The sequence below is a fragment of the Myotis brandtii genome, unplaced genomic scaffold (assembly GCF_000412655.1).
Source record: "Myotis brandtii unplaced genomic scaffold, ASM41265v1 scaffold126, whole genome shotgun sequence".
NCBI classification, from domain to species: Eukaryota; Metazoa; Chordata; class Mammalia; order Chiroptera; family Vespertilionidae; genus Myotis; species Myotis brandtii.
The window spans coordinates 348577-365433 of record NW_005354425.1 but is presented as its reverse complement, the minus strand read 5'-3'; the positions used below and the strand labels follow the sequence as shown (position 1 = coordinate 365433).

At 42.4% G+C, this 16857-nt stretch overlaps 1 protein-coding gene across 1 annotated transcript in view; it reads right to left on the bottom strand.

The window, feature by feature from the left end:
* Nucleotides 1–16857, bottom strand: part of LOC102256442 (chromosome unknown open reading frame, human CXorf56) — a 22453-nt gene that overhangs the window by 3040 nt on the left and 2556 nt on the right. Inside the window, exons 2-4 of the mRNA XM_005859443.2 lie at nucleotides 13685–13802; nucleotides 2013–2054; nucleotides 292–430 (exon numbers count right to left, since the gene is read on the bottom strand). Coding sequence (XP_005859505.1) covers nucleotides 292–430; nucleotides 2013–2054; nucleotides 13685–13802 — 299 coding nt within the window. The remainder of the gene's footprint in view (nucleotides 1–291; nucleotides 431–2012; nucleotides 2055–13684; nucleotides 13803–16857) is intronic.

The window sequence follows — 16857 nt, the reverse complement described above, 5'->3', positions numbered from 1 at the left end:
TAAAATTATTTTTCTAACCCTCACCCAAGGATTTTTTGTTTGTTTGTGTTTTTGTTTTAGAGAGGAAGGGTGAGAGAGAGAGAAACATTGATGTGAAAGAGAAACATTGATTGGTTGCTTCCCATACAGGCCCGAACAGGAACCAAACCCACACGCCAAGAGAGTGCCCTGACCAGGAATCTAGCCCGCCACCCTTTGGTGTATAAGATGACACTCCAACCAACTGAGCCACCCAGCCAGGGCAAAATCCATAGCTATATTAACCACTCTGTCTCTTTCAATGATAATTACCTTCTTAGGAGGCTCTTGCTTCTGAGTATATATATTCGTTTTGCCAAAACCCTGGCCAAACTTGACTACTGCTCCATCCACAATGAAGGTCACGGGAGCATTCTTTGGCTGGGACTGGTAGAAGAGTGGCAGTCCACACCTGGGAACAGGAGAGTGAGTCTTTGGGAGACCTCAGAATCCGGATTTGCAAAGTGTGCTGAGATTTCAGGAATATTTTTTGTTTGTGGCATAAACTAATGGTGCGCTCTTTCCAGTGTTTCCCAAAACTACTCACTAAGAATCACTAAGGGTGCTTGTTAAAATTGCTGATCAGATGCCTAACCCCCCCATCCCCAGAAGATCCTGATTCAGCAAATGTGGGGGTTGTGGCCTTGGAATCTGTAATTTTCCTCAGCATCCCAAGCGATTCTTATCATCAGACAAGTCTGGTGAACCCTGGCTCCTGCTACTGATTACTTTCCAGCCAAAACTGCTGCTATTCTTCCCTGGTGTCTGGGTAACTAGTTTGGGGGTTTGTCTAGTTTTGTTTTGTTTTGTTTTTGCAGTGTCAAGAGAGTGTGTAAAGGCTCCACTGCAGTGATCGGCTCACAAATGCCTGTGATTACTGAAACAAGATTAAACTTACTATTGTTTAATGTTCTATTAATCTAAAGCTGGAAATATATATATTTATATTGTATTAAATAAACTTCTGAGGTCTGGGGTCCTATAGCATGCTTTATAAATGGGCCTGGATTAAATTACTCTGTTACATTTACCATATGACCCAGCAAAACCACTTCAAGAGAAAAACACATGTTCCCACCAAGATTTATACTAGAATGTTCATAGCACCTCTATTTGTAATAGTCAAAACCATTAACAACTCAAGTGCCCTTCAACAAAGGGATGGTGAAACAAGCTGGTGCAAAGGACTACTACTCAGCAATAAAGAAGAACAGACTGCTGGTATACATAACAACTTGGATGAATCCCAAAAGCATTATGCTTCATGAAAGAAACCAGATATAAAAGATACAGATTGTACACAGTAAAACAGACATTGTAGAAATTACATAAACTTTTAGAAAAGGCGAAAACCACAGTAATAGAAGGCAGATTGGTGACTGCCCAGGGAGAGGGGTGAGGAAGGGGACTAACTGCAAAGGGAACATGGGGTCCTGGGACTGTTCTGTATCATGATAGTGGTGGCATTACATGATTGCATGCTTCTGTCAAATGGTACACTTGAAAGGGCAAATTTTATTATATATAAAATTACACCTCAACTTAAAAAAATTATATCATGTTAAAAAACTTATTTTTGCCCTAACCGTTTGGCTCAGTGGATAGAGCGTCGGCCCGTGGACTGAAAAGTCCCAGGTGCGATTCCAGTCAAGGGCATGTACCTTGGTTGCGGGCACATCCCCAGTAGGGGGTGTGCAGGAGGCAGCTGATCGATGTTTCTCTCTCATCGATGTTTCTAACTATCTATCCCTCTCCCTTCCTCTCTGTAAAAAATCAATAAAATATATTTTTTTAAAAAAACAAAAAACTTATTTTTGTGGCCTGCTGGTCAAAGATGTAACTCTGACTGGTCTCTTTGAGAAGCATATTGTTATTTGTGTAGAGATTCTAAGGATAAAGATACAACAGAGAATTGGATCCAAACAATTCTGGTCCTAACACATTGTCGTCACTACTTGCTTATGCTCAGAGAAATCCACACCGTTAATACTTACTTTGCACACTTCTTCCTGTACTGTCGTTCAATGCCTTCAGGCCTGCACAAAAAACGCAAGTCAAAGAAGAAAGATATGAACAAATATCACAACCTACCAAACATCACTATCTCATTTCTTCAAATGCTAAAAGGGCCTTTCAAATTTTTCCATTTCGCACTGACCAGTATGGTTCAGTTGGTTGGACGTCATTCCGTGTACTGGGAGGTTGCTCGTTCAATTCCCAGTCAAGGGCAAATGCCCGGGTTGTGGACTTGGTCCCCAGTGGTGGCCGATGTTGTGCTCTCATATCAATGTTTCTCTCTCTCCCTTCCCTTCCTCTATTTAAAAATCGATAAACTATCTTTAAATTTTTTCATTTCATAGATCAACTGGTTATGAAACAAGTGTTGATTTTAAAGCATTCCTTCCTTCCACAAATATTTACTGATAGGAGCCAGGCATTTCTCTGACAGAAGAAGAGGAGGAGCAGTTGTAGTCATAGCAGTAACTTAGTGGCAGTAATAAGAACAACAATAGAGGTAACTACTTGTACAGCTTTTACTATGTGCCAGGCAGCTGCTCTAAAGTGTACATGTGTTAACTCATTTAATCCTTACAACAAACCTGTGAGGTAGGTCATATTATCATTCCCATTTTACACATGAGGGCTCCTAAATTCAAAGTAATTACATAATTTGCCCAAGGTCATAGAGTTAGAAAGCAGAATAGGTTGAATTCAAGCCCAGGCCATCAGGCTCAAGAGCCCTAGATAACCAATTCTTCCACCCACCGTTACTTAACAGAAACCTGGGACTCATCCTTGATTCTTTGCTTCCCCTCATCCCCCACACCTCTGCATCAGCAAATCCTGTGCATTTTATCTAAAAAAATCTTACCCCGGACGGCACGGCTCAGTAGTTGAGCATCGACCTAGGAACCAGGTCACAGTTCAATTCCTGGTCAGGGCACATGCCCAGGTTGCAGGCTCTATCCCCAGTGTGGGGCATGCAGGAGGCAGCTGATTAATGATTCTCTCTAATAAAATAAAAATAAAAAAACTTAAACCTGTCTACTCTTCTCCACCTTCCTACCACCATCTTAGCCCGGACTACTGGTATCTCTTGCCTGGACTACGGTCACAGCTTCCTGACTGGTCTCCTCACTTCCCCTCCCTTTGTTTCAAATTTTTAATAGGCAACATGTACACATGGTATATACAGAGAATAAAATGAGAAGTAAATATCCTCCCCACCCATCGTCACTCACAGTTTTCTTTCCCAGAGGCAAATACTGTTTCTGGTTTTTTTCTGCTCCTCCCAGAGATAGTAGATGATACAAGCAAGGAATCCTTATTTGTACATAGAGAAAATACATTTTTTCTTTGCCCTTTTAAACAAGTGTAGCATATTTTAAACTGTTCTCTACCATTTTATTGACTTAAAAATGTTGCCCAGCCTGGCTGGCATGGCTCAGTGGTTGAGCGTCGACCCATGAACCTAGAAGTCACCAGTTTGATTCCCCGTCAGGGCACATGCCCGGGTTGTGGGCTTGATCCCCAGTTGGGGGCATGCAGGAAGCAGCCAATAGATGATGTTTCTCATCAATGTTTCTATCCCTCTCCCTCTCTAAAATCAATAAAAGCATATAAAAAGTATATATATGATCCTTCCCCATCATTGATAAAGAGATGCTTCATTCTTTACAAGGTCTGTACTGTATGCCTTTGTATGGATGAACCAAAATGTCTTTTACTTGGATAAATTCCTAGAAGTGTATCCACTTAAAATTCTGATAGACGCTGCCAAATTACTCTCTAGAGAAGTTGAACCAATTTACACTCCCACCACCCATGTGAGAGTTCCTGTTTCCCTACAGTCTCACCAACACAGTATGCTATTAAAGTACACTGCCAATCTGGCATGTGAAAAATGTGATCTCATAAATTGTAGTTCTTTTTTTTTAAAGAGTGAAGCTAGGCATCTTTTCATATATTTAATAGGCATTTGTATGGGGGGGGGTGAACTGTCAGTCTCTACCCTTTGTCTATTGAGTCGTCTTTTTATTATATACTAAGGGACTTGCAAATGTTAAGGGCCCTTGCAAATATTTCTTCCCCAGTTTTACATTTCTGACTTTTCCCCCCACATAGAAATTTTAGATGTTTGTGTGACCAAATAAATAGTGAGAGAGAGAGAGAGAGAGAGAGAGAGAGAGGCCTTTCCCATTCCAAATTCATATGTAAAATAATTCTGAATGCTTATTCTAGAATCTGCTTCTACTACTGTCTCACCCCAAATCATTCTCTAAGTAGTCAAGAGTGGCTTCCCAAGACACCTAGAATAAAATCCAAACTCCTTACCATGGCCTACTAGGCAGCAACTGGGCCCACAATTGGGCCCCTGCCTCATCCTCACACATTCCCTCCCTCTCTCACTATGCACCAGCCATGCCAGTCTTCCTTCTGTTCTTTGAACCAACAAGTGTTTTCCCACCTGATCTTTCACACATACTCTTCTCTCTGGCTAGAATGCTCTTCTTACTACTGTGCCACAGCTGTGCCATTCTCATCTTTTTTGGACTCAGTTCAAATATCACCTAGTCATAGAGGCCTTCCCTGACCACCTTTTTAAAGAGGTTCTCATGTGGTTCTCTGTATGAGCCCCTTGTTTCATTCATATGACCTTTCATAATCATAATTACTTTATTTTTTCTGTCATCCCACGAGATTGTAAGGTCCATGAGATCAGAAATCAGTGGAGACTATGCCTGTCTGTCTCACCATTCTATCCCCAGAGCTGAACAAAGTACGGAAACAAAATAAACATGCGATAAATATGGGTTGAATTATTTTAAGAATTCAGTTTAGTGAGTAAAATTATAATCATGGAGGTAAGTTCTTAAATGGAGGAGTGTATACAGTGTAATTAATGGGAACACAGAGGTTGGAGCACCAATCTGTCTGAAGCAAGCATGGAAGGCTTCATGAAGAGATATGTTCAAGCTGACAGTCCTGATAGAAAATGGTATTTCAGGCAGAGGGAATACTATGTGAAAATGCAAAACAACACAAACTATTCAGAGAATTACAAATAGTCTGTTACTAGCCTTAAAAAAACCAAAGGAGTACTACAGATCTTACAGACAGAAAGATTTTAAGATCAATTGTATACCAACAAATTAGATTACCTAGATGAAATGGTCAAATCCAAGAACAAAAGAATGACACAAACTACCAAAACTCACTGGCAAAGAAATAGAACATCTAAATAAAGCACAAGCAATCATAGAATAGATAAATGGGACTTGATTAAAATTAAAAATGTTTGTGCTTCCAGGAATATCATCAAGAAAGTGAAAGCACCCTGACTGGTTTGGCTCAGTGGATAGAACGTCGGCCTGCAGACTGAAAGGTCCCAGGTTCGATTCCGGCCAAGGGCATGTACCTTGATTGCGGGCACATCCCAGTAGGAAGGTGTGCAAGAGGCAGCTGATTGATGTTTCTCTCTCATCGATGTTTCTAACTCTCTATCCCTCTCTCTTCCTCTCTGTGAAAAATCAATAAAATATATTTTTTAAAAAAAGGAAGTGAAAGCACAACCCACAGAATGAAAAAAGATACAGTGGTGCTGCTTGGAGTGTAACGCCAAAGACTGTGATCTCCACCTTCTTTAACACTTTGCCTCTCTGCTTACAAGTATTCCTTATGCCAAATGTGCCCCCATTTGCTAACATCATTAAACTAGGGCACTGGCAATATTTCCTGTTTTGTGTATCCCATCTGGTTCCTACTAGGATTCTAAATTCGACCTAAGCCTGAAGGGAAATATTCACCATGCAACTGACTTCTAGAATCTAAAGTCAGCCAATCTTATAAGCTGGAGCTTTCAAAGCACAGGAATAGCAAACAAAAGGGGCTATATATTCCCAATGAGTTTATTTTCAAATACCTATGGCAAATTGGATTTTGTCAAGTTTATAAAAATTGATCAAGTATAAGGCAGGGTTCTTACTCTCAAAAAGTTTATCTTTTTCAGATATTGAGACTCTAATGTAAATGAGACAAGGCTTGCCCTGACCGGTTTGGCTCAGTGGATAGAGCGTCGGCCTGTGGACTGAAGGGTCCCAGGTTCGATTCCAGTCAAGGGCATGTACCTTGGTTGCAGGCACATCCCCAGTAGGGGGTGTGCAGGAGGCGGCTGTTCAATGTTTCTCTCTCATCAATGTTTCTAACTCTCTATTATATATATATATACATATATATATGTATGTATATGCGTGTGTATGTATGTATATATATATATATATATGTATATGTATATATGTATATATAAAAATGAGACAAGGCTTTTAAGTGCTTTATTAAAAAGTGATTAAATGAGCTGAATATTTAGACAAAGTAACCTTGTTGTCTTTCCCATTTTTAAAAAATATATTTTTATTGATTTCAGAGAGGAAGGAAGAAGGAGAGAGAGATAGAAACATCAGTGATGAGAAAGAATCACTGATCAGCTGCCTTCACACGCCACACACTGGGGATCGAGCCCGCAACCCAGGCATGTGCCCTTGACCAGAATTGAACCCGGGACTCCTCAGTCCAGGCTGGCACTCTATCCACTGAGCCAAACCAGCTAGGGCTTTCCTATTTTTAATCTCTAGGAATATATGTGATAGGGAAGGCTGAAAACTAAACAAAACATTTTCCCTGGTTGTGGCAGACAGCCTCTAAGGTGGCCCCCAATGATCCTTGCTCCCTCGTATTGACATTCTTATACTGTTCCCTCCCACAATGAATAGGGCCGACCTATGACACCAGGACACTGCAGAAATGATAGTCTGTGACTTCTGCGTCTTGAACATAAAAGACATTGTGATTTCTGCCTTGCTTTCTCTGGGATTACTCACACTGTGGAAAGCCAGCTGCCACGTCATTGAGGATATTCTAACAGCCCTATGGACAATCCCTGTGGTGAGAAACAGGCTTTTCCCCAACAGTTAGCACTCAGCTGCCAATCATGCAAGTGAGCCACCTTGGAAGTGGAGCCTCCAGCACCAATAAAAACTTCAAATTTCTGCACCCATAGTCAATCTCTTAACCACAGCCTCGTGAGAGACCATAACCACCCAGCTAAGCTGCTCTTCAATTCCTGACCCACAGAAACTATACGAGATGATAAATGTTTCTCAGTTGTTTAAAAAAAAATCAAAGGCATACCAGGCAGGCCAAGGCCAGATCACAGAGATCTTAAAATCTTCAGGCTTAGATTTTATCCTGCTAACCAGAATTTTTTAAATTGTGCTCCGCAATGACCCCTAAATGAAATCAGATAGGGGAAGGGAAGGAGTCCTTAATGCATTGGGCTCACTTCCTCCCAAAAGAGAGCAGCTTCCTGATTATTTATACTTTTGGGTAAGAATTTAATTTGAAGAAAGGATTCATTTTTTAAAAATGTTTGAAAGGCACTGCTGTAGGTCATGAAGAATCACTGAAAGATCGAAATAATGTGCATTTCAGATCATTCAGGCAGAAGGACAGTAAAAGTAAAGGCCAAAGACCAGGTAAAAGGCCACTTCAACAGCCCAAGCAAGTGAAGTTGGGTACCGGAATGATGGCAGGGTAGCAGGGCCAAACATGAGGAGGCAGCCACAAGAGAGATTACAAGGTGAAACAGACAGTACATGGTGAGTGGATGTGTGCAGGGGATTGTGGGGGCAGGGATGGACGAGAGGAAGAGGATAGGCTCCCAGATTTCTGCCTTGGGCCACTGCATGAATGATGGCATCATCACAGGAGGAGAAAAAAGAAGAAATTGTGTTTGGCTGATAGTTACAGAAACCTGACTGCAGTGGCTTCAACACAAGAGTTTGTTCTCATGTAAAAGAAGCCGAGAGGAAGATGGCTCCTGGGAATGGTTGAGACCCAAGAATAGCATGGCAAGAGGTGTGCAATTCTTGTGGCCTTTCTTTCCCAGTCCCAGGATGGCTGCTGGTGCTCCAATGATCAAGTCCATTTTCCAAAATAGCATGAAGAAATAAGAGAAGAAAAGGTTTTCCTTGGAAGCCCCACCCAACAATTTCTACTTCCATCCTTTTTACTTGGCAAAAGCTAAGTCACATTCAGAATATTAGAGGGTTTTTTTTGGGGGGGGAGACTGGAATAAGTACTAACTTTATAGACTCTAGTATTTAGGACGGTAAGAGAGAAGATTTGGAGTGGTGCTGAGTGAACCAATCTGCAATATCTTCCACATTAGAGAAATAATGAGTTTGGCCTTAGTCATGTTGGATCTGAGGCAGAACATCAGGTGAGGAGGTAGAGTAGGCAGATGTACAGTTCTAGGCACAGGAGAAAATCGTAGGCAAATCTAGATTTTGTGAGTCCTCAGCATATAAACGTAACTGATGCCACAAAAGGTGGTGAGAATGTCCAAGGACAGTATAAAGAGAGAGGGGAGAGAGAGACCAAGATGGCGGCATAGGTAAACACCGCAGACTGCTGCCGCAAACAACCACTTCAAAAATACAACTAAAAGACGGAACGGACATCACCCAGAACCACAGGAAGGCTGGCTGAGGAGAGACTCTTCAACTAGAAGGAAAAATAACAGCACACCGAGGCTCAGAGGAGGCGCAGTGTGGAAAATACTCAGGTGCGGAGGTGCGCGCGCAAAGCGGGCTGGTGGCTGAGAGCGCGGTTGTCGTTTTCGGTCAGGGGGGAGTCTCAGACTCTGAGCTCCAGATACGGGCGAATCGCTGGGGACTCGGACCCAAACGGGAGAAGCGGGAGTGTCTGGCATCAGTTGGAAGGCAGCTTTCCCTCCGAGGTTTGCAGCGGTTCCGGGGGTTCTGAGAAGCAGAGCCTCTGGGAACAGGACTGAGGGCACCATAACGGCTCCCTCCGCCCGCCCTGTTGAGCCCGCCCCGCCCAAGCCCTGCGCAGAGCCATTTGCCAGATCGCCTCAGGCAAAGGCTAGATTAGCACCTCCCCAGAGGACAGAAGTTTTCCGCGGCAGACACAGCTGATTCACACAGCCAGTCGGCCTGGTGGTCAAATCCCTCTAGTATTAACTACAACAATCAAGGCTCAACTAGAACAAGACTGCGCACAAAGACCACTAGGGGGTGCACCAAGAAAGCATAAAAAATGCGGAGACAAAAAAACATGACAGAAATGGAGGATATAGAGCTAAAAATCGCAATTTTGAGGGCTTGCAAAAATGTGCTAGAAGCTGTCAATAAACTTGAGGAGAGAGTCACGAAAACTAATGAGACCCTCGATGCTATGATAAAGAACCAACTAGAAATTAAGCATACACGGACTGAAATAAAGAATATTATACAGACACCCAATAGCAGACCAGAGGAGCGCAAGAATCAAGCCAAAGATTTGAAATGCGAAGAAGCAAAAAACACCCAACCGGAAAAGCAAAATGAAAAAAGAATCCGAAAATACGAAGATAGTGTAAGGAGCCTCTGGGACAGCTTCAAGCGTACAAACATCAGAATAATTGGGGTGCCAGAAGATGAGAGACAGCAAGATATTGAAAACCTATTTGAAGAAATAATGGCAGAAAACTTCCCCCACCTGGTGAAAGAAATGGACTTACAGGTCCAAGAAGCGCAGAGAACCCCAAACAAAAGGAATCCAAAGAGGACCACACCAAGACACATCATAATTAAAATGCCAAGAGCAAAAGACAAAGAGAGAATCTTAAAAGCAGCAAGAGAAAGAGACTCAATTACCTACAAGGGAATACCCATACGACTGTCAGCTGATTTCTCAACAGAAACTTTGCAGGCCAGAAGGGAATGGCAAGAAATATTCAAAGTGATGAATACCAAGAACCTACAACCAAGATTACTTTATCCAGCAAAGCTATCATTCAGAATTGAAGGTCAGATAAAGAGCTTCACAGATAAGGAAAAGCTAAAGGAGTTCATCACCACTAAACCAGTATTATACGAAATGCTGAAAGGTATCCTTTAAGAAGAGGAAGAAGAAAAAGGTAAAGATACAAATTGTGAACAACAAACATGCATCTATCAACAAGTGAATCTAAGAACCAAGTGAATAAATAATCTGATGTACAGAATGAACTGGTGATTATAATGAATCAGGGACATAGAAAGGGAATGGACTGACTATTCTTGGGGGGGAAAGGGGAATGGGAGATGCGGGAAGAAACTGGACAAAAATCGTGCACCTATGGATGAGGACAGTGGGTGGGGAGTGAGGGCGGAGGGTGGGGCGGGAACTGGGAGGAGGGGAGTGCATTTATCATTCTTCTAAATACGGTGGGTGGGGAGTGAGGGCGGGGGGGGGGGCGGGAACTGGGAGGAGGGGAGTTATGGGGGGGAAAAAAGAGAAACAAATGTAACCTGAACAATAAAGATTTAATTAAATAAAAAAAATAAAATAAAAAAAAATAAAAAAAAAAAATAAAAATAAAGAGAGAGGGGAGAAAATCAAGGTCAGAGCCCTGGGAAGACCAACATTTAAGGGGCAGGAAGAAGAATACAGAAGACCTATAAAGCCAAAGAAATAGAACCACCACCAGAGCAATTTCACAAAAATCAAGGAAGGAGACAGCATCAAGGGAGGCATAAGCAACAAAGATACAGACAGAAACTCACCCACTGATTTGTAACTGGGGAAGTGCTAGATAAGGGAAAGAGAGGACTAGGGAACAATGTCAAAGGAGTCCATCCAGTCAGTGGTTGAGCATCAACCTGTGAACCAGGAGGTCACGGTTAGACTCCCAGTCAGGGCACATGCCTGGGTTGCAGGCTCAATCCCCAATGGGGGGCCTGCAGGTGGCAGCCAATCAATGATTCTGTCATCATTGATGTTTCTATCTCTCTCCCCCTCTCCCTTCCTCTCTGAAATCTATATATATTAACAACACTGTCAAAGGAGAGGTACTTTAGAATAGAGAGACTTGAAGGTGGAAAGTGATGGGTTCCTCCGGGGCCTGTGTTGGACAAACTGCTATATCTTCAGTAACTGGCACACTCAGTTGGCTACAGAAGAGGAAGGGTAAAGAGCAGACTGAAATTCCACTCTGACCAGTTGGGACGCACATTAGACTGGCCATGATTAGAGCGGGAACAATATCAACCAAGGGGGAAATATACCATGCCTTGTTGGTAAACTCTAAAAACTCTGTGACCCAACAGTCATGTGGCCAGAGGCCACAAGCCTGAGCAGCACCCAACACTAAGGCTGGGACTGAAGCTGGCTCACTTCCAGGATCAGGCTGATTACATTCCAAGGATTCTACTTCAGCCTAGGGCCACGCACTTTCCTGGCGCAGAACTGAGGGCATCTGCCTTATAATGTCACAGGAGTCTGTGGCCTAGTTGTGTTATTAGATTACTTTTACATATGTAATGTTATATAAATATGTAATAATTTATTCATCCTTAAGATAGTTAATAATTTTCAAAATCAGAAACCTAAATAAAGATTAATGGAGGGAGAAAAAGCACAAGAGAATGGATTAGCTTTAGATAGGGCATGTTACTTATAAACCTTTCTATGTACCATATGAAGTGTTTCCCCACTATTTCCTGGAGGGCCTCCCTTTGTGACTATCATAAGTTTTATTATAATTTGTGGCCCTGGTTGTATCTTGAATATGACCAAAATTTTCTTCAACTGCACAGTTCTGGAAACCCAGTTGTCACAGTGGTGCTTGATGCTTGATTTGCTACTGAATGTCACCTAGCAGTGGTTTCTAACTTTTTTCATTAGTGCGGGCTGATAATAGTTTGGTTTCTTAAATAAACATAGCTAGATGCCAGCCTGTAGTTTTTTCTAGTTCAACACTAGAACTCAAGCTCCATAAGGGCAGGGTTCTTTGCTTGTCTACTGGTTGTACTGGGTTGGATAATGCCCCTTAAAAAGTAATGTTCTTCCAGAAACCTCAGAATATGGCCTTATTTGAAAAGAGGGTGTTGCAGATATAATTAGTTAAGATGAGGTCATGTAGATGAATAGAATGTGCCCTTAATCCAATGTGATTGGTGTCCTTATAAGAGAAGAAACATAGGGACAGAGGCACACAAAAAAAGCCATATGATGATGCAGACAGATATGAGAGTGATGCATTTACAAGCCAAGAAATGAGAAGTATGGCTAGCAAACACCAGAAGCTAGGAAGGGGCAAGGAAGGATCCTCCCCTAGAACCTTCTGAGAGAGCATGGCTCTGCTGACACCTTAATTTTAGACTTCTAGCCTCCAGAACTGTGAGACAATGCATTTCTGTGGTTTTAAGCTATCCAGTTTAGCACATTAATATACTAGGATATCCCGGGTTTCTAGGTTAGCACCTGGCACATGGTAGGAGATCAATAAATGAAATATTTGCTGAATTAAATGACGGACTTTTTAATTCCCTAAGATTGACCTCTCGGTGGCATCGGGCACCTGTTGATGACCACCCTCTCTCCCTACACACACTTGAAACTCTGTCCTCTCCTGTTTTCCACATCACCAGGTTCTTCTGGTTGTGTTCCAATGATGATGTCTGCTTTTTAAATGTCAGTGTTTCCCCGGATTGTACCTTCAGTCCTCTCTTCTTCTTGCTCCACAATCTTTCTATGTAATTTGATCCCTCCACAAGTTTCAATTCCCCATATATATCAAGGACTCCCATACTTAAAACAGATCTAATCATGTCACTTCTCTGCTTAAAAAAGGAGATGGTGCTCAGCTGGCATGGCTCAGTGATTGAGCGTTGACCTATGAACAAGAGGTCACGGTTTGATTCCCGGTCAGGGCACATGCCTGGGTTACAGGCTCGGTCCCCCATAGAGGGTGTGCAGGAGGCAACCAATCAATGATTATCTCTCATCATTGATGCTTCTATCTCTCTCTCCCTCTCTGTACCTCTCTGAAATCAATACAAATATATATTTTTTAAATAAAATAAATAAAAGATAAAAAAGAAGATGGTTATTGCCTGCAGATAAGGTCCAAACTTGTCTGCTTCAGCATTTTATTGTCCTCACCCCAGGAGGCATGAACCCCTTCCTGTAGAGTGACCTAGGCTCTAGACACAAAGGACTACTCAGATTTCCCAAGCACACATATTTGATGCTTTTTTTTTAATTTGATGCTTTTAATGCTTCCATATTCCCTCCATTTGGAATGTTCCTCATTTACCTCATCTACTTTGTAAAATCCTAGTTCAAGGCCAAACACAAATGCCACCATCTACTTCTGCCTTTCCTGACCACCATTCAGGCAGGATGAGCCACTCCTATGTGTTTTTCTGTAGCCCTTTGTTCACCATACCAATATTTTATCATATCACAATAGGTAGCCTGTTTCCTTGCTGAGCCATGAGCTCTTTAATGGTTAGGATGGTACTTGATTAATCCTCATAGACGCAGTCCCAAGATCAGTGCCTGCACATAGTATGCTCCAAGAGATTACAGGTTAAATGAACTAATTCTACTTGCAAAAAAATATATACAGCTCTCAAATGGCAAAAGAATCACATCGCAGCACCATTTCAACAAAACACAATAGAGCTGCTGCTGCATTAACAGAAATTAGAGATCTACCACAAACATCAATGTATTGGGCCCAAAAGAGCTGTTCAACGCTAGATGGGGTATTTATAGTCCTCAGACCTAGACTCCAACACAATACGGAAATCCTAGACAGAGAACATTGACCTCTTACCTGCGAAGATACATAGTTTCCTCGTCTTCTGTGTTACAAAACTTGTGGGCATGTTTGGCAGCATCAATCACCCGGGACCTATCCCGGGGCCTCATGGGCAATTTCTCCAGCTGACAGTCTGAAGTAATGAAGAAAGATTTGGTCACTAGAGTCACTGGAAAATACCCTGAGGCAATCAGAAGTTTTCAGTGTAATTTTTACTATAATTATTATGCTTATTGAAGCCTATTATTGAATTTTCAAACTAAAAATGACTTGGTATCAGGAGACCTGGATTTCAGTCCCTGTGCTGTTACCACCCTGGTGATCTTTGGCAGGTCACTTCTTCTTTTTGGGGTCTTTTACTTTATTTGAAGGATGAATAGATTGTATTATCTCAAAAGTCTTTCCCAGCACTACAATTCAAGTTTTCTGATATTTCTGTGATTCAAGCGTCATGGTACAGTTGGTTTGTGTTATAATGCATTAGAATCAGAAGAAATAATCAAGCATACTCCAATGCCTATGAGGAAAGCATTGGGAAAAGTGGGTAAGTGCTTAGAAAAGGATAGAGAGGATAGGTGGTATGCTATATATAGTATGCAAATGACCCAGCCCAGTTAGGGAAGTTTTAATACAAAAACACACAGTAAATAAATTATGTACAGTTATAAAGCAGATGGAAAATTGATATAATGCCAATTAAGTACCTAAAGGATCACAGAGAAGTCAAGTGATCAGAGTGAATTGAGATTAACAGAGGAGGTGGAGAGGGCAGTGAGAGATCACCAGGCAGTTTGCGCGATAGCTCATTGCTATTCACATTGACCTGTTAGAGTAGATATTTAGTATTCCTAGTTTAAAGATGAGGAACTTGAGCCTGGCCAGTGTTACTCAGTGGATGAGTGTTGACCTATGAACTAGGAGGTCATGATTCTATTCCCGGTCAGGGCACATGCCCGGGTTACAGGCTCGACCCCCAGTAGGGACCGTGCAGGAGGCAGCCCATCTCTCTCATCACTGATGTTTCCATCTCTCTCCCTCTCCCTTCCTCTCTGAAATCAATAAAAATGTATTTTTAAAAAATAAGAAGATGAGGGACTTGAGGTTTAGAAAGGATAAGAGATAAGCCACATATTTAATAAGAAGCAGAACAAGAATTCAGACCCAACTCTAGGTGATCAAGAGAGAATTCATTTATTCAATAAATATGTGAGGTTCCTCCATATACTCGGGCACAGTTCCAACACTGTGCTGGAGATTCAGTAAAAAGCAAAGCAGACAAAGTGCCTCGCCTGATTAATTTAGTCTAATCGGAGGCAGAAAACTTAAAAATAATAATTATATAATATGATCTTGGAGAATGATAAGTGCTAATAAAAAATTTAGACAGAGCCCTAACCAGTTTGGCTCAGTGGATAGAGCGTTGGCCTGTGGACTGAAGGGTTCCAGGTTCGATTCAGGTCAAGGGCATGTACCTTGGTTGCGGGCACATCCCCAGGAGGGGTTGTGCAAAAGGCAGCTGATCGATGTTTCTCTCTCATCGATGTTTCAAACTCTCTATCCCTCTACCTTCCTCTCTGTAAAAAAGTCAATAAAATATATTTTTAAAAAATTTAGACAGAGTAATAACAGGAGGAACAGTGATCTCAGAAAGTGTTAAGTGCTACCAAGAAAAATCAAGCAGGATCCCTTGCCCTCTCTCCCTCCCTCTCTCCCACTCTCTCCCTCTCCCCCTCCCTCTCTTCCCTTCTCTCCCTCTTCTCCTCCCTCCCTCCACCTCTCACCACCGCCTCTCTTTCCCTTCCCCTCTATCCCCAGAAAAAAGAAAAGAAAAAAAAAAAGAAAAATCAGGCAGGGTAAGAGGACAAAGAGTGACAGGGGTGCTATTTTACATAAGGTAGCCAGAGAAAAGTTTTCTAAGAAAGTGACATTTTAGCAGAGACCTGAATAAAGTAAGGAAGCACTGAGGGAGAGGGGTGGAGACAGGCTAAATACTAATCCCAAAGGCCCTGCCTGGGGGCAGGAACATTTTGACATGACGCAGAAACATCACTGTGGCTGGAGTGCAGTGAGCAAGGGGAAGAATGTTGTGAGATGAAATCTGAGAGGTAGCTGTGGGTCTGATCGTGCATGGTCTTTGAATGTACTTTGGTTTTATTCTCGGTGCTATAGGGAAACACAGGTTTGAAACAGGACTCTGGCTGCTGTGTAGAAAATACACCACTGGGGACAAAGTAGAGAGCAAGAGACTAATGTAGCAATCCAGGTGAGGGATGATGGTGGCTTGGACTTCAGTGGTAGAAATGGAGGTGATAAGTAGTAGTCAGATTCTAGATAGCTTTTCAAGGAAGCACCTGCCGAATTTGTTGATGAACTGGATGGGTGTAAGGTATAAGAAAGGGAGAATTTGTCTCTCTGCTCCTCCTATTCATCAGACGGCCATGTCTTCCTGCACAGTGCCAGCCACAACCCTGAGACATGATGGTGGAGGTCAGAATGAACAGATTTGGCCATACTGGATACCTGGTCAGAAGCACTGTTTTTAACTCTGGCAAAGTGGATATTGTCCCCATCAATGACACCTTCATTGACCTCAACTACATGGTCTACATGCTCCTAATTCTATTCATGGCAAGTTCAAAGGCACAGTCAAGGCTGAGAATGGGAAGCTTGTCATCAATGGGAAGTCCCTCTCCATCTTCTAGGGGCAAGATCCTGCCAACATCGAAAGGGGTAATGCTAGGATCAGTGCCCTCTGCTCTTTCTTCCACACACTGCAGGGACACCCTTCCAGGCGCTCCGCTCAGAAATAAGAAGGTACCTTGCATCCTAATGGGCAACAGACACAGGCCTGCAGGTATGGAGACTGCCCCTGAGCCGGCTCCTTCTGCCTCACCTGATTTGAAGCTGGCTCAGGGGCAGTCTCCATACCCGACCCCTAATGTGTCAGTTGTGGATCTGAGCTGCCATCTGGAGAAAGCTGCCAAATATGATAATATCAAAAAGGTATCATCAGAGAGCATTATGCTAAGTGAAATAAGTCAGTCAGAGAAAGATAAATATCACATGCTCTCACTCATTTGTGGATTATAATGAACAACATAAACCGATGAACAAAAACAGATGTAGAGACAGAGAAGCATCGATCAGATGCTCAAAACTCAGAGGGAAGGCAGGGGAGGGTGGGGGTG